General features: G+C 44.5%; 1 protein-coding gene across 1 annotated transcript in view; it reads right to left on the bottom strand.

Annotated features, from left to right (window-relative positions):
- Positions 1 to 23332, bottom strand: part of LOC117237323 (neurogenic locus protein delta-like) — a 48451-nt gene that overhangs the window by 21579 nt on the left and 3540 nt on the right. The window contains exons 2-3 of the mRNA XM_033501152.1: positions 20416 to 20718; positions 7518 to 7581 (exon numbers count right to left, since the gene is read on the bottom strand). Of these exons, the coding sequence (XP_033357043.1) occupies positions 7518 to 7581; positions 20416 to 20718 (367 nt within the window). The remainder of the gene's footprint in view (positions 1 to 7517; positions 7582 to 20415; positions 20719 to 23332) is intronic.

Here is a 23332-nt window from a genome sequence, read left to right on the forward strand (position 1 = left end):
GCCTATTTCACCCGAGCACATACTTTCAATATTTTTGCTCGTTTCAATTTCTCATAAACGCCTGCATATTCGACGAATACAAGAGGCGAGGCGGTAAGTACGAAACAAGGAAACTACCAAAACTGAGATTTCTCGCGACTAAAGATCTCGGTGGGAACGTAAATATATATTACTCTTAAGTAAAATACGCAGTGTATCGCCTAACTAAACATACTCGTACAATGTTTGTAAAGCAAACATATATCTCAAATTATTAATAAATAATCGACGGAACAGGCAGATCGAAGCAGGGAAGGGAATCGACGAAGAAAAGAGCAAAGAAGTTAAAAAAAAAAACGAAAGAAGATAAAAAGAAGAGTAGAAATAAAAGGACGAAACGCAGGATTCGCCGATGGCGTGCCCGGCAATACTTAAACAGGATACCCAGGGCCCTCTGTTCCCAGAAGGGAAGTAACGTTTCGCTGTCGGCGAAACGGGAGTCGAGGGAGAAGCAGTTTACCGAGCCTATCTTCCCAGGTGATGCTGTTACGAGTTCTGAAAACGCCGATGTTCGCACGCCACCACCGCAGATGGACGTGTGTACGCGCGATCGACTTCGTTTCGTCGTCCTTCGTCTTCGGCATCGATTCGCACGGCACGAAGCTTCCATCTTTTTCCACCGCTTCTTCTCTATCCAGCCTCTATATACGTTTTATTCGCTTGCTTTTCGGATGAATCGGTATTTTTTCTAACGGCTAGACATAGATACAGGAGGATGTAAAAGGGGAAAGAACTGTTCTTAAGCGGTCTGTTTACGTTGAAAAATCGTATCAAGAAACTGATTTCCTGGCTGTTCGTTAACGAGAAACTCCCTATTGTTTCCTGTGTCTATGCGTGTGGATTTTGCTCATGCATTAAACATTGTACCATTAAAACGGAATTATTCATGTTCGCGTATAGGCGGATCGTTTATGTTCGCGACTAATGTCGGATGCGAATCAACGGAACGCAATGAAAATCATAGTGAGATGAGGGCTTTAATAACGATGTTCCAAAAGTGTTCTATGTTCTATGAAACTACGTGCGCTTGAGAATTTCTTGGACAATTTCAACCGTCTTATTTGTATCGGGATAGACAGATCAATGAACTTGTTGTATGATAATTTCATATCGCTCGAATAAGGCAGAGAATCTGCAAACAAATGCAGCGTGTCTCGCGTGAATTCTTCCTCTTAAACAATATTTTTGCCTAAACCCCTTCTTTTCCTTTTATTGAGGTTTCCAAGATCGATTATCAAGCGACGATCTTAAGATCGCACAATCTGTACGATATATTGGATTGGCAACTAAGTGATTGCGGATTTGTCAATACCACCCAATGACAAAATCCGCGATCACTTAGTTGCCAACCCAATATATCCCGTGTTATAGATTCCGTAGATCGTGGAAATTTAAGCTTACGAAGAAAGAGAGAAAAAGACGCGTAAAGTTTTCAGGAAAATCAAAGCGTATATAAAGATACAGCGTAAATAAAAAGAAGTCTGAGTTTGCGTGAAAAGAGATGATAAAACTGAATGAAAATACATGTTAATCTAAGACGCCGGTGAAGAGGTCGATCATTCGCTCGTGACCAGTCTTAGCGCGACTTCCTTCTCGACGTGAACGCGTTATTCCGGGAGAAAACGCTTGGCAGTCGTTCCTCCAGTGTGGAACGGCTGCGTGCACGCCTGCGTGTGCACCTGTAAAACGCCCGGTGAACTCGAGGCCAGGCCGATTCAAGGTATTCATTAACGACGCGGCGGCAGCGCCGCGAGTAGCCAGACATTTTCTATTGTTCATTCAGAAACGAGCGGTCGTCGAAGGATAGCCCCGAGCTGGCAGGTAGCCAGATGCATTACTCAACCACCGTGGCTCCTCTATCGCGGAAAAAACTCTCGTAACCTGGATCATTGTGTCGCGGATAGCTAGCCTCTTCGAACGACATCGTTCCACTGGTCGCCACATATCGCCAAGAATAAATCATACGCGGCATACGTCTTTATACGGAACATGTTTATTTGTTGTTTTTGTAGATCAATTAATCGTGTCAAATTGTAGGCTTGTAAGCTGAGACGAGCTTTGGTTACTGCGCCGCCTTCGACGATCCGTATCGTCGTTTCACTGTGGTCTCGCGAGTTACAGGTTTTACGTTGTGATATCGAGAAGAGCGACGACTTATGGTTACGTAGATTAGCATTCGTAACCGAACGCTTTGATCGATTTGTAGAGTAGCATGGATTTTATCAAGGTATATATAAGTGTATCAAGTAAACATCAAGTTGTTATTCTCTTATGAATGTAAACTCGTTTGGGCGAGACTTTACGACTTAAATCGTAGCTTTCAAATGTAACTCAAGGCTTTGCGGTCGGTTTCGATTTCCACCCTTCGATCGATACCCTCCGTCGAACCACACACACAGAACTTCTAAGTCATCCGGACTAAATTTATGATTTATGAATGAAACGCGGTAAGAACCCTACATCAACGTCGAACTGTTCAAATTAGCACGGAAATTGGAGAACTAAGCAAATACGGAAATTTAATATGATGTAATTTTGTGCCATTAACGAGTCTCCTTTACCTCAAATTAACTGAGATAAAAAACTGTACAAAAGTAACAAGAAAAAAAGCTTTAAAAAAGGGATGTACATACAACTGTACGAAAGATAAGAGAAAACGCACTTAGCAATTAATTAGCAGCCGATAAAACATCTTAATACAACTTTGTTACCAACTGACGAGGCAAGGAGATACGCGTGCAGGTTGATTTTTCGATATCTCATCGTCGATTCGACGAATTACGGGGTTCCGGGAACAAGCCAGGCCAGTTCTATGTTATCACGGCGGGTACATGCGCGCGACAGCGGACCAATTACTCCGCTCGCTCATTATCGTTCGGCTGTGGAATGGCAGGTGCGCCGCGAGGAACGCGCACGGCGTGCACAGTGCACACGCGGCCGCGTGCACACGGCGTGTCCCCTGTCCCGACAGGAGCAAAAGGGAAAAGCGATGGAGAGCGGTTGACAATCGACGATGACGTAAGCCATCTCCTCTCTGCTCGCTATACCCGAGTTCCCGTTCAAGCTGCTCTGTACACACTGCCACACCGCAAAACCGTCGTAAATCCAGCCGCGTCTCGTTTCGTTTAACGAACCGCGTTACCGCAAACGAGACCTCTCTCTGCTGATTCTCATTCTCTTCTGGCTGCTGTCTCACTCGCGCCTTTTCGTTCAATGAACGAGAGGAGAAACGGAGACTCGTGTTACCAAAATCAGTGTTTTTGAGGATTTAATCTTCTAAAGATCATGAAAGAATATAAATTCTATTATATTGAGACGATATGTCTTAAGGAAACTTTTAGAGAAACTGGTTGGTTAGATCGTCATAATGAAGAGACTAATGGAAAGTTTAATGGAAGTTTCTGATTCCATTGTAATCGATTCTATGGATTCTATTATCAACGGGACTACGTGTTACTTCTTCTCAAGTTTCATAATACAACTCACGCAGTAGAATGTCGAATCTTGACGGTTTCGGTCCATCCGATCCAGAGTCAATCGAATCTCGAGAAAATCCTACACCGTCGTCGAACAACATCATTCGTAAACAAGAATCGACTGTAAAAAGAGACTGCCTTTTGTCGTGATAAAGAAAGGGCCAACTTTTGCTCGATTTAACCGTATTTCCCTAGCAAGTTTCTGCTGGAAACGGAACCAGAAATAATTCCAACGATAATTCGTGGCGCAGGTGCGGTCCTCGAGCAACCACGTTGTGTATCTTCGGCTTATGGGCAACGGGCAAACGAACGCATCGTGTGGCGAAGAGGAAAAGAGAAGGAGAGAAAAGAGAGGTTAGTAACATAGAGAAAGGGAGGGAGAGAGACGGAGGACGGTGTGGGCCTGAGAAAGGAAGCAGCATCCGAGCAACGCGAACAGCAATAAAGGGCTCGTTTCACCAGTACGTTGGGGGCATTATATTGTGCGTGGCGCGGACGATATACACGGCTGGCGCACACAAAATTCCGAGCACAATGTGCGCGGTGTGTTTCGGCGATAAAGGGGTCCAGGGTATGTCCAAACATACGAGAACCAAGCGGACAAAACGCGCGTCGTACTATATTAATGGCAGAGCGTGGTTGCTCCATCTTTCTTGCTTCGTCTCGGTTTGTCTCTTTTCAGCCGCGGATGCGCCGGGCAGGTACATCTGTGGGATAACGGTAGGAATTCCGTTCTCGGGCGAGCTTGAAACAAAGGAAGCCAAGCTCGATTCCCTTCGTAATTAGCCGCTTCGACGGGGATCAGAAGAGAGTTTTTCTGGAGTTGCGCAGCTGTGGAGCCTCCGTGGGACTAGGAAGCTTCGCGGAGAACCGGAAGAAATTTCATTAAAAAAGTAGCGGAAGCGATCCTTTCGGCAAGATATTTCCGTAGAACCGCAGTCTTTTTCTTCTTTCGTAGAATGTCGCGGAAAAGTTTCAGTTTGAGTAATGATATTAATCAAGAGAGCGAAAGAGTAGAATGTCGAGGAAGTTGTTTCGTGGAATTACCATTTTACGTAGTACATCGGAGAAGTTTGATTAAAAAGTTAGAGCCGAGGATCGCACTGCGAAACGACATTTCGTAGAAACGGAATTGCAAGGCTCGAAACCACAGGAATATTGTTAGGATACCGAATTACTGAAGGATACTATGTATCAGAGCAAATAACAGAATCATCGTGGTAGTCAGACTGACCTGTCAGTCCACTGCTACATTTCAAAAAGCGATATCTCGTATTTAATATTGGATAACGTTATGTTAAAATTCATTGAAAATTCAAACGCCTCTAGGTCAATTAATACTCTCGAAGCTTCAAATTATATACACCGCTATTACGATTCTTAGTGCACCGAATGATTTTCATCCGATTGAGCAAATATCTCGGATCCCTTGGTCTAGCCGCGTCACTCTAAACTTAAAAGATCAAGAAGGCCTGAAGCGTAGTAAGAAGAGCGAGACCGCTTAATTTCTTTCCCGAGGTCCTGTGTGTCTGGCTGGCAATTAGAATGAACCAGAGACCGGAAGCTATACGTGGCCGTGCAACGCTCTCATGCGTGGCTCTTATATACGCGTGTGTTCGCGCCGGTGTGTGTGTATGTGTGTGGGTGTGTGCCCAAGCACATTGCTTTACCTACGCTTCCATCGAGTGCGAGGATCACGCCAGGACGGTAATTGAATTTCGTTATTTCGGGACTCACGTTCGACCGCTTAATTCGCTTTTATTTCGCCAATCTGACTGAGCTTTCCCCGGATGCGGAAGCAATAAACAGTCTTGTTCGTCTTTCGGCTATTTGCATGCATGTTTTCCCGGAGTACATGTTTTAACGAGAGAATGTCGTGTCTCGAAACCGTGCGACGATTATCGCGTTCGAGCGTGCTCGCGACGATCATCTACGGAAATTGAAGGAAATTAGGGTATCACTGGATCGACGAGTCGTTCCGGTAATTGGTAACACCGATAAGTCGTACAATGCTTGGAGATGTAAATGGATACGCGCTTTCGTTTCGCTCAATAGTTATACTATGCCAGGATTTATACAACTATCGATCGAGCCAGTTAGTTTTATTTCTATTGTGGAATCAACTCAAAAATCATCAGAATTCTGTGCTCTATATTTCACAAAATTCGACTTTCTATATTTTACAGTTAGCAAGATTTCATATTCTATACATGGAGGAGATGTGAATTCTATATTTTCACATAATACGCTTCTTCAACGAATTTAGGTTTCTCAATCTCTTGGATCACTCGATCTCAGAGTATTTAATTCGAACATAATATAATTACTTTACGATCTAACGATACCGAGTGAAAATTGAAATTAAACAACTCGTTCTCAAAGCTTAATTTGTGTTCTAATTTATTACGAGATGATCTACTATATATAAAAGCAAAAAGGTTCGGCGAGACATCAAAGAATATGAATAGAAAACTTCCGCGGTTTCTCGGCAAAATATCGGCTAGCGTAGAAGAGTTCGATAGACGAGAACCCCGGGTTACCCGGCTACACATAGGATACATCCATATCCTCGTCCACAGAGGGTTTCGTATTACCGTGGCGCGTTGCTGGAAGCTAGGTGCTACGGTTACACAGGAAGGAAACACTAGCGCCTCCGGCTGCTTCTCTTTCCCTCGTTCTGCCTGTTCTCCGTACGCTATGACACAACAGAGAGCGCCGACCACTTTGTGCACGTGGACGCGTCGCGGTAATGAGCAAGGAAACATAACTGAAAATGGGTCGAGAACAGACACAGTCACGAAGGGGAAGAAACACTCGAGTACAGCTGGAACTATCGGCAGAATGTTGGCAACGCGGTTGCGATTTGCGGTGAGAGGATGAAAATTGGGAAAGAGAACGCAGATGTTCGCTAGAATTACGAGAATAACCGTATCTTTTGTTTACATTAGTCTATTATGTCCTTCAAGTTATTTTTCTTTTGTTGAAATAGGAACGAGATTGAAATGTAGGAATTCGAAGATCGTAACAATGTTGAAACAAAATACGTGCACGTTACTCTGTCGTTGGAAAATGACGCAATAAATGATGTAGGGTAGCAGACGGATACGCTACGCGTTTATTTGAAAACGTAGTTTCCAAGAGTCGAACGAAATATATATGTATACGTATTTGTTAAGAAATGACAATCATTCGATTCGATTATTTTTCGAATCACGAACTATTGCAACCGCAAACGAAGGAAACTATATTTTCTGCCGGCGTTACTACTCCTCATCAGTGAAATCATCAAACAAGACTTTCGACCGAAAGCTCGAAAAGAAAAAACGGAGAACCGGTTAAACGAGAGCTGGAACCGCAGCATTCAGAAAAAAGCAACGATATTTGTCCGCGGAAATGTGCGGCTCAGGAAGAGACCTGTCCCTCCGGAGGTTGAACGTATCGAAACCGTACGAAGTAGAAGAGGACGGAAAGAGTGTCGGAGGTTTTGTAAAAGAAGAAGAGGAAGTATACAAGGAGGTTACGTCTCTGGTGAGTGTCGTGCACAGAGGCCGGAAGTGGGTTCTCGGCTGGTTCGAACCCGATGCGTGGTATCGAGGGCCACGACCCAGCTGGACTGCACATGCCCAAACCTTCTAAAACCTTCCCCGTATTTAGAACTATACATAGAGAGAGAGAGAGAGAGAGAGAGAGAGAGAGAAAGAGAGAAAGAGAGAGAGAAAGAGAGAGAGAAAGAGAGAGAAAACTAATTTTAAAATATCATGCTCCTTCCTTCCTCCATTCCTCTCCTTTCATCTCCTCTTTTTTTTCCCTCTCTTCATCTCCTTCATCTTTCGTTTTCTTTTTTTTTCATTCGAAGCGCGTGCGAGCGCACTCGTGCCGCCGATACGAGGCGCACACGCGGGGCCTATAACGCTACAGAGACCAGATACAGTCTTCAGGAAGGCTTAATAGGAAGAGAGAATCACGAAAGATAGAGAGAGAAGGGTAGAAAAGGTTACTTACCGGGTGAGTGGTGTGTCGTGTTGTCTGCGTCGTGATAAGCCTCCACTATCAGCGAGAATGTGCCCTGGGAACAGAGAGGAGGTTGGTGAACTTCGATGAGACGCCAAGCTTAATCCTATTACTTATCTTAACCGCTACCCCTATCGACTTATACAGTTACTTATACCACTGGTTGTAAGTCACTGAACACTTAACACGGTCAGGATAGCGAAGACTTTAATTAGGAAATGATATTGATGCTTATGGACCATTTTCATCAAATAGACTTCTATCATGCTATTGTTAATAAACTAGTCTGTAACAAACTGTACTATGTATCCAAGATATTTTTTTAATGAGACTCAGGCGTGTGTAAATCTACGTCACTTTGTGTAAAGATCGGTATATCTACATCAAAGAACTCACGATCACTAACAATTTCCTCGAGATTAATAATATTACAACTTCATTTCCTCCACAAACTATATGTTAGCCTACGTTGTTTTGCTTGCATTCTACTTAACCTGTTAGAATAAATTCTGCCAGTCGTTGTGCTCGAGATTAGCAAATGTTCAATGCGAGCGTTGAACAACGATATAAATCACTTAACGTGACAGATTCGATCGCAAAAGCAAGCCAAGTGAAAGATACGCGAACGACACACAGAACGGTGAGCCCAAGTGTCTACGTTTCGGCGCGAAAAAGCGCGGCAGCTGTGCGTGCCATCGCGTCACGCAATTAACAATAAATTAAACGTTCCAGAGGCGGACTGGCCGATCGCGTCACGTGCGCACCTGCCACGCATTAGAAGGGTGCGTGTGTCCCTTTGGCGAAGCGTGCCTAAAAACCTGGCGGAACTCGAGCCGAGGTCATGCGTTGCGGGCAGATAGAGGCGCGACAGAGCGTGTTACGCCGCGCGTACCTTCAACCCTCTCTGTACACGAGTCGACGAACCCCTTCTTTCCCTGCAGCTTTTCGAATTACCGTGAAGGAAGAAGGGTGAAGAGGGCGAGGGCGCTTCGAACAGGGGAGGGTTAACTTTTATAACGACCAACCGGATATAAATCATGCGACAAGCGTTTCTCCGCCGATGGCACGTGCTCGTCCGCTCCGTTTGACCAAGAATTACCGAGGGATGGTTAATTGGTCTCGAAAATAAATAATCGATCCACATCGCGCTGGAGACCGTTTTAATGGAATGCTTTCGTCGCCATCGTCGTCGTCGTTCCGGGGAAACCTGTTATACTCTTGTTTGCATTATCCATTATGGATATATACGGCTACAAGTGGACATATACACTTGTGTGTATGTGCATGCAGAACGGGCCACACACGCGACCGCGTATTGTGTAACAGAAATTACGTTTGTCTCTGCAGACACGCAACCGGCGATCTATTAATTCCCGCGCACGACCCGATCGTTACGTTGATTCGTATTAACGGAACAGTAATTGTAATTGATCATTCGGTCGATCGGAGAATTCGATAAGGTTCTGTTAACTCGGAAAATTCCTCGGTTTTTTACGTTATTCACCTATGCGATCTTGCGTCTGATATTTTTCCACTTGCGCAGAGATCGCTTATCAAATGTGTTTATCGTCGGTCTTTAGCGAGCTGAGAATAAACAAGTCGATGGGGTACATATTTCTTTCGTTTCTAATTATACATTGAAACGACGCGAGTGTATAGAGTACAAACGCACCGATAGTATTCTAAACTTGATTCGCTATTTTTAATACCTTATTATCGTTTACCGAATTATTTTTAGTGTAAGGAAAATGACAACGTCTTCGATAAGGCTCTTCGTATCAACTTCTTCGTTGACTTCCACTTCGAACCTAATTATCTAACAGAAGAAGAAAACGGTTAACGAAGCAAACGCGAATCGAACGATTTCGCACGTAGAAATCCGGGCGCGAAAGGCACCGGTGTAGGCGTCGAATCGCTCGCACGACCATAAATCCAGCAACGATACTCCCTATGGACGAGCGTACGGCCCACGCCGCGGCGACACACGCACTCGTGCACACGCATCGTGTGCACGCCGCTGTCGTTCGTCCACCGGCGCGGCGGCACATTATTGTGTAATAAGTACGTGCCGTACACGCGGTGCTCCGTACGTGTACATGCAGTGATAATGCGACGTTTAATTATTAACGTCACACGCACGCGTATGTACACATCCACACACATGGTTCTGTATCGGCCTGCGTGTGTACCTGACACAGTCAGACAAGAGACTATCGAGACAGAGAGAGAGAGAGAGAGAGAGAGAGAGATGGTCGAGGAGCGGCTGGTATTACACACGACCTCGTTAGTCGTTGCCGCACCGTGAATAATAAATGTTTATATCCGGCCTCTCTGTCATCATCGTTGCCGTTCCTGTTCGCGTAAACGAGCCGGCAACTCGGACGTGCCGCGAGCACTGGGAACAATTTCATTATTCAGAGATCCCCGATGACCTGGCGCGTAGTAAGTCGAGTCGAGCATCGCTCGTGTGAGAAATCCGCTTTGCGTGTATCCCTACACCTATCTTTCTCTCTCCCACTGCCAGGCCCGGCCTCTTTTTCCCTGCAGGTTAAACAGAACGATTTAACCCGGTTTTTCCATGATTCGTGATAGCACCTGACGAATGGGTGATTTGTACGTCGGGCGCGTGGGTGTACACCTTTTTGATCGTTGCTCGAAACGCGATACTCCGCTGTGCGGGGACTGTTTTGCTGCAATTGCTAATGAATCATGCCTCGATGGCGTGATAGATGCAGATTGGATAATTAAATGTGAAACTGAACTACGTTTGTGTATCGAGGGTAGGTTTCATTTCTATGAATATTTGATATGTCGAGAGATCCCAGTAGGTAATGCGAGATAAACCTCTGCAGGCAAGTGATATACCGTTTAATATTTTGCCAGGATTTGTAAAATGTAATGTTTGAAACCTTCCTTAGCTAACAAACGACTAATATTAATCGACTGAAACAGATCTAGCTTTTACTCACTTACACTCATAACCGAATTCTCTTACAAGAGAATTGCAAGATATAATTGCAAGTTGAATGCTTAGCATTGCAACACATTCGTAATATAATAATAATATGTATATACCGTAACAGGCGAGTGTTTCGACAGAACTCATATACACACTACATATAGAGATCTGCTAAGAACGAACATTTAGAATTTCGTCACTTTCGGGTCTTTAATCAAAAAATCGTAGACAAAAGTCCCTGGAATACCAGGCAACGTAGGAAAAAAGGCCGCGGCGATTTCTCTGCCCGATATATATCCCGTAAAATCACGAGGCAATTTGTCACCGGGAAAAGAACGAAAAGGCAGAGGGGCCGCAGGTATGTCACATGCGTGTACACGTTAGAAAGTTCCAGCGTGAATTCCGCGGTATACCTTAGTCCTCTGTTGAACCTTCGAGATGGGGCGCATTCGTTCACAGAGAAACAGAGATGGAACGATGAAAAAAAAAGGAATGGAAGAGAGAAGAAAAGCACGATGGGGATAAAACAGGAGGGAAAAGGTGGAAAGGGTGAGAGGATGGAACGGAAGGTGTAGATGTCTGAAAAGAGAAGGAAAGCTGAAAGAGGCAGACCGCCCTTTTCTCTCGCGGCAAGGACGAAAGCGAGGCGCAATGGAGGCCAGAAAGAAGGAACGATGGAACGAACGGTCCGCGGAGGCGGTGAATCGAGGGGGGGCCGAGCCGCGGGGGGAAGGAAATAAATTGTCGAGGAGACAAATGCCACCGTGATCGGCCGCTAATTTATTACGGGGATCGGAATTAAGCCGACAAAAACCTGAAAAAGCCTCGCGTAGGCATCCTAAGAACAATGTGTTGGGTGTGTTCAGTGGCCGGTTAGCAGTTCTGCCACGGCGGAACGAGATATAAAGATGAGCAAAAGAGGGACAAGGAGATAGGAAGAAGAGAGAGAGAGAGAGACCGAAGATTTGAATGAAAAGGAATGAGAAGAAAGATATGGGAAAAGAAAGAGAAAGAAAGGAACTTCCACATACATATACATCATGTACGTAAATGTATATGTACAAGTACATATATGAATATATTTATATATATATATATATATATATATATATATATATACATATATATACGCATACATTGTGTGAAAAAGAAACAAGGAAAGAGAGGAAAGAAAGAAGATAGACGCAAAAAAGTGCACCGTAAGCAGTAAGGTAACGTTGAAAGTGAGAAAAAGAAAAGGAAGGAAAAGAGGCACTGCAAAAGAGACACCGTCATATATTCCTTTTCTGGATATATATATACATATATACACACACAGAAGAGGAACCTGAATGATGAAAAGGAAGAGAAACAGCCTCTGCTCGTTCCGTGTTCGACAGACAGAGAAACGAGGATAGAATGGACGAGGCGATCGTGAAGGAGAGAGAACGCGAAGAAACCGGCTTAAGGCAGAGAAAGAAAGACAGAGGTTCGCTCACTCGCGGCAGTTGGTTCCCACGGCTGCGCAGCATACCTCCACCTTCTCTCGCCTCTCTCTCTCCGCTCCACACGACTCTCCTGCTCGTGCTCCTCTTTCGTCTCGTTCTTCCTCGCTCTAACAACTCGCCATCACGTCGACTCCTTTCTTTCTACTCTGTAATTCGTCTTTCCCCGTTCAATTCGCTCGAAAAAAAAAAAAAGAATGTTCTTTCCTCGTTTCGCACTATCGAGACTACATCTAGCCACTTCTTTTACTCCTAATACCTAGCCCCTGGCTTCTTTCTCTATTTCTTCGTCCCGATGAAATAACCTCGTCTAGCGCTCCTCTCGTTCGGTCATCCGTCCTTCTTTCGTACGTACACGGGCACAGTTTCGCCACGCAGTGTGCGCAAGCGTTGCAATCTCGTCGCGCTGCATATATGTACATATATGCACGTATATTAATCATCGCGGAAAACGGTCGCGGCGAACGAGAAAGAAGAAACAGGTAGCCTGAACGTGTACACGATCGCATATAGATGCGACCGGTGATTCGGTATCGAGGCTGAGACTGTTGCTGTTGCAGCATGATTCATAGTGGAAAAGGGAGCCGGAAGTCGGCTACGACTTTTCGTCGTCTCCTGGGAAAACGCGCGATTATCCTTGCTACGAACTAGATCTTTACAACCGGTTGCACTAACTTTGTGTTCTTTTTTTTAAATAATCATAAAGGCTTTTAATGCCTGATAATAATATGCAAATGCTAGGGAGGCGAAATGAAGTTCTTATGATAAACATTCTCATACCAATATTTACCTGTTAACACACTTTTCGAAGAGAAATCTGTTTCAAGACAAAAATGCCATATCCAAATGATAAGTTCGCTCGAGTTCGCCTGTTAAAACGTTAATTGACGAAGCATCGATTAGGTAAGGGTTGTTATAAAAAGGGCATAGTGTAAGAGAAAAACATCGAACGAGCTATCGCAGAAAGCCGGTCGTCCTGGCGGTTCTATTTTTAACCATTCACGCTTTAATGTCTCGCGCGCGTAGACGAGCGTGTGGTCTCGCGCTCGACAAGCGTGGCATTTCCGCATGGAGAAATTTTCGTGGCCTCCATTCTTCGTCGAAAGGAGGAAGAGGAAACCGAGGATAACGAGCGACGACGCCAGCGTCGACTCTTCGCCTTCAAGCTATGCCTCCTATAGGCGCTCACGACCTATGAAAAGTACATTGACACACCCACTCGAACGTGCATATGAAGTTTTTTAAACGCGTTACGTAGCCCGTAACGTTGACCGGTCGACAAAAGTACGAAACAATTTCCGCGAGTCCTTTTTTATCGACGAATGGAAATGATACGTCCCCCGCTGACTATGTCGAAGTAGTTTAAAGGCGAACACAGGAGCGTGCATTTAATCGCTACTCGTTACACTGAATTATTACACCAACCGAATAATTTTATTCGTTCCTTTCCTCGTTTTGAGTAATGCGAACAAAAGTCACGCTTTCACAGTCCCTCTTTAACTCGCGCGAGCGTTCTTCTGTTAATGGATATTTCACTGAGCGACCGCGGCGATATTACCCGTTCGCCGAGTTTCTATTTCCCGCGCAATCTATTCAATTATTCAGCGGAATTTCCTGCGATCGATGCGTCTGGTCAATAGAATCGCATCGGTCGCGGATTTATTGCATCGAAACACAAACATAAACTCGATTCCTCTCTTTGGTGTCGCGTTCAGAATTATGCATTCAGCGCGTCTCGCGGATGGAAACCATCGCGAGATGAACGAAGATATAGAACTAGAGGAGGAGGAAAAACATCGAGAAGAGCAAAAAGTGAAACGTGCTAGAAGCTAGAACTGAGAGATAAAGATACAATCTATTCTCGTAAATACACTGGTATAGAAACAAATGTCCCAGGCGGGATAGAGTCTGTCAAGTAAAAAACAGATAAAATAAAGATACTTGACAAAAAATATAAGCGCAGTTGCAAAAACGCTCGATCTATAAGCGTGATTTTTATTTTTTCTTTTTTTTTTTTGTTTTACGATCACCCTGAACCAAATTGGAGGAGTTTCTAGTGACAAAAAAAAACGAGTAGAAACAAGAGAAAAACGAGTAGAAAAAAGAACAGTAGCGCGTTCGAAGTGTATACAACTGATCGTGCGATCTTGGTATAAGGGGAAAAAATCCTGCTAATGTACCGGCAAGAAGTGAAATGGGCCAGAAAAGCAGGCTGGAATGAAACGAATCCACGTAAACAGCTCGCGCGTTCCATGGGACATGTTAATAAGCTTAAACAGCAGGTCTATCAGCTGATGGTGTACCTGCTCGATGACCACGTGTCGTACCTTCAGAATGAGGCAGAAACATATGTGGGTACCTGTTTACGTGTCTCTCTATTCCGAGTCGCAACCAGAGTGAAGTTAGAAACGCTTGTGGCCCATATACACACACTCTCTCTTTCTTTCCGGTACCAGCAGCGTGCACGAACCGGCAAAAAAAGATGGCCCCCGGGCAGAAAGCCATTTTACCATTATTACGGAGGGCACTCTTCCTCGCTTCTCTCGTTCAGCTCTTTCAGCATCCTTCTAAAAGAAGTCACTGATGCCGTAAGAAAGACGAAGACGCAAGAGAGGTAAAAGAAGCAAAAGACGACCAGCTAAGTAGCGAAAGACCGCTTCTTCATCATCATCCGCGACACGCTTCGAGTAACCGTGCCTCCGCCTCTTAGTAAGCTATTTGTAGATAAGTTCAAGCGCGTTTGTAATCGTTAGCCGACGTAACGCTCTAATTAGTTATTCTGCTAATTAGATTTTGACGGTTAATTAGCAGCCGACTTTCCCACGATCGGAACACAATGGCCGCCTCGAGGCGCCACCTGCCACGCGTTTTTCCGCCATTCGGCTCTCGCTCAGATTTGAAGTATTGTCGTTCGTCGATATATATATATATATATATATATCGATCCGAAAGATACACGAAACGATCTTATTACGTATGCGGCGTGCAAATAGAGAAAGAAAGGAAGCGACGAGGTAGAAAAGAGGTCAATCGCGGGTGGTTCTAAAGATACTCTACAGCTTGAAATCTCTTGCTAGCCCTAGCGAATAAGTTTGCACCGCAGTCGTTTCTTCGTTTGATCTGCTGGCGTCGAACTTCATCATCTCTATCATCGTGTCTTGCGTCATATCAGAAGGAAAACAGAAATGTGCCAAACATCTACCATATGACTGAGCTTACAAATGGATGAATTTAATAAACACGACCTTCCTACCAGAAATATACCTTTTTAATATAGGTACACTATCCTTTATTAATCCTGCGAATACAGTACAAATCCATGAACATTATTCCAGAAAACTGCATACTGTAGCAATGAAAATGAATAAAGGTAAAGCCTAAATGCCATACCAGAAGTTATTCAAAGACATATGTACATGATCCAAACAAGTGCTACCAAGCTTTTAAAATAAACGTGAGAGGCTTGTTACTATAATATCTCAGAATTAATATTCTTTATCTATTCTTTATCGATATTCTTTGACGGTACCATAAACGATGAATCGACAGTTTCTCAGTTGACTCGAGAAATCACCGGCATTTACAATTGCGAAACTTTCACCGAATCCCTCTGGTGTACCTATCTCGCGGAGCGATATAAGAGAAAAAAGCCGCGGTATCCGAGCATCGTGGAGCTGACTCGGGTAGAGTACCGGTCAGCTGGCGTCTGAGTCCACGTCGCGTCCTCTCCCCGTCTCTAAGACGTAATTTATGCTAAACGTTTCACGTCGTGGATGCCGCGTATCGGCGTACACCCGAGTCAGCCATTCATCCGACGCCCTTCTCCGCTTGTTCCTTCGTCTGGGACGCGAATCACGCAGCCTTTTCGGCCGTGGGACCACGATTCTCTGTCTCTTTCGGCCCCACCTTCTCTTCGTCATTTCCCCACCTTCCGCGCGGCTGCTTTACGTGTATATACCTATGTTTGTATGTGTGAGCCACCTTTATGCTCCTCTCTATCCTTGGCCGTCTCTGTCGGTCTCGCGGCGGGAGCCTTTCATTCGTCCTTCTCTCCCTTTCTTTCTGCGCTCCACGTCCTCCGCCGGTTGGTACCCACGATCCTCGAGTATGTACGATACGCGAGAGCCCTCGCTTGCTTTGTGGACCGCGGACACACAGGAAGGATAAGGGAAAGAAAGGAATTTTTTTAATGATTCTTTGAACCGACCCGATCATCTTTGTCCGAGTCCTCTGTCCGGCTACGAGCGACAATGAGGATTACGTTACCCGCGGTGACGAAAAATTATCGATAGAAATCCGCTAAAACGCTAAATTATATAGTTAAACTACGAAAGAATAGGAAACGAAATACGTTGGAATGACAATATTAATATTACGGGAAAGAACGTTAACGAAAAGGAAGTGTCCGTGTAGAATTAAGAGACTCGTGACAATTAAGATGAAATATATGTACGCAAATATTAAAGAAGACCGAGTACATAGAGAAATGCACGGAACGAAGCGAATTCCTCGAGGATTCCGCACAGTGGTTGTACTGTCGCGAGCCGGCGCTGTTTTAATAAGACTTGCAACGCAGTGTGTAACGTAAAGCAATTAACCCGAGAAGGACGGCGACTCTCGATCTTGATGCAACCAGACGAAGGTTACGATTACGTGTATCAAGCTCGGGGCCTCTTCTGTCTTTTCCAGCCTCTTAATTAACGGTAGACACGCGTGCCTCAGACAAACACGCTTGCGCAACCAACCTCTTCCTCGCTATTTCCTGGCCAACTTTCGGTAACACCAGGCTTACCCGTCTTTTCCTTTTATCTCGTGATCGACCGACAGAGGATAATTAAGAAAGGAATTCGCGAATGAATCCGGCGTGGAAAATCACGAAGGAAAGGCACACTTATTTATTTCACCTCCTCTTTTCGTTCTGTCTTCGAACGAAAGAAGCTCGTCTATCCACGCCACTCAGCTAACTGTTATTAATGATGCATTGTTGCTTTTGCGTCTACGCACCGCGACTCCCGGCAGTGCCTGTAATTAGCGCGTTTCCGGCACGTCGATCCACCCGTGCGTTCAAACTTCGAAGGATTTCCCGCTCGAAGAAGATACGCTGTTAACTACTTTCATAGCACTAAATGCTTCGTCTTAACGTGGAAGTGTACGATTCTTCATTGACCATTCGTTTAAACCTGCAAAGATTTCCCGCTCGCTACATCTACGGTGTTAACTATTTCCCAATTAAATGTTTAGTCTTTACACGGTATATGATTTTCCATCGATAATAGGTACAGTCGTAGATTATTATTACATAGGATATAATAATTCACGATTATTGTTGGCTAGAGTCCTTGTCTTCTTTTTTTACCAGACGGAAACCCATTCTCACGCACCGGCGCAACGAAAATAAATCCGACACTCCAAATAGCGATTACACGTACGGCGTCTATTCCTTTTCCCTGACGTCGTCCGCCGCCACATATAAGAAGAGACAGACTACCGTGCCGATTCAAAGGTTGCTTCTACACACAGGATTTCGGCCAGCCTCTCTTCCGAGAACGTCGCTGTTTTTTTTCTTCCTCGTCGTCGAGAAGAGTTCCTGTCTTTCAACCGACAGCCTTTTGCCGCTTTATAGCTTGCAATATCGGTCGATACCACTGTTGGAAAATAGTGGGGGTAAAGGATGGAGACAGAGAGCAGCAGGTTAAACGACGCGGTAGACAAATTTCGAATGGAAATCAGTGGCAGAAGAGGTAGAAAGATTCTGGAAGATAAATAAATACGTACACGGCTGTTGTGAAAGAAAAAAGTGAAAGACGATGCAGAAAGCGGTTTGAAATACGACGAAAAGCGAGGAAAAGGAACGAGCAAGGCGAATTTTTGAAGTGAGAACGAGAACTGGCGCAGAGGTGGCGCGAGGGGCGCCATATGGGTTAGTAAATTTAACTCTGCCCGCGAGAGAGCTTCCAAGACAACAAGGACAGGGTATAAACGGTGCGAGAGAGAACGAAAGAGAGATTACGAGGGAAGTGTAGAAGCACAAAAGGCCTAGCCATCTGCCAGTGGCCCTGCAGTGCGTCTCATAGGCAGAAGTACGCGAACAGCAACGAGAGAACTGATGTATACCAGGGATGGTGGGCAAACATTGGCGTAGACACGCTACTCGATGGCACGCGTTAACGAGCGAATACGCTTGTGATGCACCGCCTCGTCAACGTGTCGCTTTATGTAACGAAGGTGTTTGAACTTGATGGCATTCTAGTTTCTTCACGATACTGCTGCACAACCGAATAAAAACATACCAATCGCTACTTTTTTTCCACGAATTTGTATTATTATAATTTTATGTTGCGACCATAGTCTGGGATACATCTTGTATCTTATCTACGTGTCATCGAAACCGTGTATACACGAGACAAATATACATAGCTAATAATACGGGAAATGCAAAAAGAAATTGTAGATTATCACTGGAATTACTGATCTCTAGACGTACTTAAATATATTATACAGAAATAATAATTAAAGAGGTATGATGAAGATAAATAAGATGTAATCATATGTCTACTTCAGCACGTTAATTTTGTCAAAAGTACTTGTAAGTTTTTCATAACTGCGAATACAAGTATGACAGTTTTACTACCGCTGAATTTATTTCTCTCTAAAATTAATACGTCTAAAAAATTAAATAGAAGTGCGACAAATATTGGTTATATTTTTCCATTAAGCTTTTTTATCTAAATTGTATATCATCGATTTGTAATTATTTTATAATTTCAAAAAATCGACCGTTTCTGCCAATGCCAGGAATTACTGAAGCAACAACAAGCAAGTAATAGCAGCAACAGCAGGAGGGAGAGACAAGTGCCATCGTCCGTCTCGCTCGCACTGTCGGTTCTCGCACCATCTGCCATTCGTTTGGTCATCCTCGTCGCACCGTGGCGCGCGGCTGTGCGTGCACGCGCGCACCGTGCCACGAAATGTTCGTTTTTAATGCTGATCGACCTGCCTTTCTTTCGTCGCGACCGCGAGAAAGTAGGAAGAGGACAAGGGGGCTGTAATTTTTCCTCTGCTTACACAAATTCTTCTTTTTCTCTTGGTTCGTTTCATTTTTTCGCCACGAGGTTAATTACTCGAGGCGACCGGTTACGCGTGCGATGGGCAGGTGCGGTATGTTCGTGAGATTTTTACGCAATTTTATTTCGTGTTTCAAGAATGGAAAGCAGTCTACTTTTAAAGAACGAGGTAATTGAGGCGACAGCTAATCAGCCAATTTACTTTTCAATTTTCCCTTATCGATACCCTGACGGAAGCGGCAGAAGAAGAACAAAAAGCGTGTGGTTAAAGACAACCTTTACGACCCCTTCGAATGGTTCTACTGTCGGTATTGTACCGTCGGAAAACAAGTAGAGATAAGACAACTAATAATGTCGCTAACTGTGTAACGTATATCAACGGTATGTTACTTCTGCTGTACAGGATGATACAAAAGACAAGATGACTGAAAATCTTGAAAATTTAAGATTGTTAATAATTTTTTGGCTAAGTGTCGAAAGTTGAAGTTAACGCTACTTTTAAATCACTTTATAGGATATAAAAATATCAATTAACCTGGTTACTACGTTAATTCGCGCCACAGCTAATTTACCCAGAATGTGGAAAGATAGGAGTTAAAGATCAGCCTGATACAACGAGAGATTTTTTAACTCGCGCATGTCCCTTTCGTGTTTCAGTCAACGACGAGATCTTAATTTCTCGCGCGCGTTCATTTTTTAAGACAAGGATCAAAGTTATAAGCCGCGGTCGTAGCGGTGTCGTTTCTCCTCGTCAGAGATCGAGGAAGCAACGTTACAACATAGAATCGACTAACTGTACCTGAAAGACGCCACAACACGCACTGATCGCTGACGTTAAAACCCTCTATAATAGTCTCTTCCCTTTTTCTACATAGCGTGACGTGTCTGCAGAAAAAAAGAAGAAACGAACAATCACGATCGTTGAGGAAGATTGTTGTTGGAAATGAAGTCTTTGTAGCGAACGGGAAACGTTTATCTAATAGACGATTCTCGTACGAACGTGAGAAAAACACGATCGTGCTCGATGATTTTCATAATGAATTGACTTTTTGTTCGATTTGTTACGCGTCGCACTTTTCAGTTCCGCTTACATTACCGACGATTTTTCGCGTTCTATGCGACGCACGCGATATGTTAATGCCATCCAGTTGCAAAAACGCAGAGGAGCGGAGGCAAAGAACACCGACCAGTATTTCATCTATCTGTTCTACAGTTCTACCGATGACGATATTTTCGATGTGGGTAATCGTAAATTGTTTAGCGGCATTTTATGCATACGACCAATAAATATGTTTTACCATTGAGGGTAAACCTAGCCTTACCGATCTATCTTATCAATTGAGCTAAGATTAGGATTAATATTTCGAAAGATTGACACTTACCGGCCACGTGAACTCGAATGGAAATCTGATGGGATTGGTGAAGCTTGGCATGGCGACGTTGGGGCTGAGATTAACGATGTTCTCGCCCAAAACGGGTGTGACGACGTCGCCGTATGTGCACGGCGTCGTCGTGTCGATCTTTACTTGATATTGTTTCAAGCAGACCCTGAACCTGGTTTTACAAACGCCTGAGCACTCGCCGGTCTTGGAAGTGCTGCCTGAACAGCACTTGCCCAGACTGTCTTTTCCGTACTCGTTCACGAATGACTTCAGTCTCAACTCGAACACCCCGGAGGCGTTTACCTGGAAACAAATTGGATTTCGTTCAATAAAAATTCCATTAAAGAAACAAATTATTGATATTCTTATCCTAAGTGCGTCTCTCTTGCGTATCAATTGTCATTTAATTCCAATTAATGAATCTCGAAATACTTCTCGTTGCACCGATTTATTCCAACTGTACACTAGCGCCACTAGATTACAAAGATTCAAAAGGCAAACATTTCGTGATTCCGTCTTTAGTTCAATGCGGTTAAGTGGCACAATGTCGTCGTAATTTCATCCTGCGGACGCTGTGTGATTTAGCAACTCTGTAACTGTACAGACAGTGCGAGGCTGCCGTGCAAAGTGTACATATACCTGCTGTCTCACGACGAGACTACCGTGTGATGAACCAATAATTACCGGTTTTTTGGTGAGATCAAATATATCTCGCATCTCTTCACTACTCATCGTAGTTCTTTGCCTCGCGTATTCTAACGTCATACGAGACAAGCAAATGAGGCACTTCTGACTTCGTCAAAAAACCAACAATCGTTGGCTCGCCTTGAAGTAGCCTCGTGTGTCTGCCTCGCACCGTCTGTTCGTATCTTTAGAAATATAGATCTACTAAATTGAACATTATCGCTACGAAATTGAAACGATGTCTCGTCCTTCATCTAAACAGGGCTTTAACTCGAATTTATATGCTCTACGCCGATTCGTTTCCACGAACTGATGGCAACGACAGAAGAATATACAAGAGAACCAAGGAATCCTCAGAGCTTGCTCGCAACACGCGACAAACAAACTTGGCCAACACACTCCACGTCGGGGGTCGTCTCGTGCCCAACGACCGAACCCGCCGCCGGGGCAGCACGTGTGTAAGCTCGTTTTTGCGCACGCGTTCATCTTCTGTGCTGCACGTCTCCCAGGAGGAGCAGAGATATCCGCGCGAGTGACCCAGCAAAAAGTGCTTTTTTTCGCTTGACAAGACGCGAGCGAGAAACCGCTGGTAAGAAAAGAGGGAAAAGAAGACGGGTAGAGGCGCAGATGGACATTTCGCCACGCGTGCTGCTGAGCTTCGACGATCGTGGAACACGAGGGGCGTTTTCATGCAAAGAGAAAAAAAGAAAGCGTTCTGAAAGCAGTCGTAAACGTATTAACGTATGCTACCGACCGCTGTTCCTCGTCGCGTTAAACTAAAGTTACGAGAAATTCGTTACGAATCCCGATGTGTCGAGTAGAGTAGGAACGACTGCATATGTAACTAGAGATATCTGGAGGATTTCTGTATTTCGTCAAACACATATATAAAAGCTTAAATCGATCGAAAACCACCAATGGCTACTTTGTAACAATATGTCCGCTAACCTACAATGTCACTCTATGAAGACTTTTAGCGAGAGGCGTAAACACATGTAGAGGTTAAGATCGGTGAATCAGAGAGCAATCTGGGCGGAATGGTTTTTCTTCGGCGACAGAGTATCCAGTGTAAACAGAGCCGATGTGTCAATATTTCTCCGGTTCTACCCTGTCCTTTGTCGTCGTTCGGATAGCAAAAGTTCTTGACCACTGTGGACAATGGCCTACGGCTATGTGAACACGCACATACATACGCGCGCAGGTGCGCAAGTGCACACACAGAGTCATCAGCAGACAACCGAGAAAGCCTTCCCACGAGACATTGTATAGCCTAGCAAAACTATACATATATCGTGTCTCGCGTGAACGAGAGGAGCGCACTAACCTTACTATCGAGCCTGCGGATCGTTTTACGATCCGTCCTGCGCGTCCATTATACGCCCGTTGCGATCTTCGAATTTCGTACTCGGTGACACCGACATTCCTTCACCTTTCTTTTGTCAGCAAGTGAGAAAATAAACATAAAGGACTGACATTTTTATCGCGTTTACGTTAAAACGATCGTTCCACACGCTTTTCGCGAGGCGGACTGGGAATATAGATGGCGTTTTATGAGTTGTAAGACCGGAACGAGAAAAAATATACACGGGTACGAGATTTCGCGATCGAACGAAAGAAATACATATTCCCTCGCGAACGTTTCTCATTGCGAATCGTAAAACACAGCAGGTTAGAGGTAACGCGTACACACAGGCGGTTCACCACGATCCTCGATGAGGAATTCTCATTTTTGGCGCGCTGGAGCGCTATTCTCGGAACGAGAATGGCCGCCACCGACTATTTACGGATACAACCGGCGTTATTTCGTCACTAAACAATTTTCTAGAGGAACCCTTTAAGCACCCGTGATATCCCACGTCGCATTGTACTACGTATTTCGATATTTCTCGATTTTACCAGTTTGAAGATGATGATAGATTGCTTTCGCGTATTTTCAAAGGTACGCCCGCAGCGAAGGTCGGAAAGAAATTATTGAAAAGAGAGTAAGACGCGACGGGGTACTGTCGTGGAACGAGACGCAAGGAGAGCAGACGAACAGAAGCTAGACACTTCTAAAAGAGTGGATCCAGATTTAGAGTTGTATGCCGGCGAATTCTGTTGCCACTGGTTTTCTCCTCTTTCGACGGATGGTTTGGAAATGTGACCGACAGAGAAAGAAAAAGATGGACGACGTTAGAGGGAGGGACAAGCAAAGAACTACGCGAGAAAGAGGGAAAGGCAAAGAGTGAAAAAA

Source organism: Bombus vosnesenskii, unplaced genomic scaffold, assembly GCF_011952255.1.
Source record: "Bombus vosnesenskii isolate JDL3184/JDL3185 unplaced genomic scaffold, Bvos_JDL3184-5_v1.1 scf7180000013370, whole genome shotgun sequence".
Lineage (NCBI taxonomy): Eukaryota > Metazoa > Arthropoda > Insecta > Hymenoptera > Apidae > Bombus > Bombus vosnesenskii.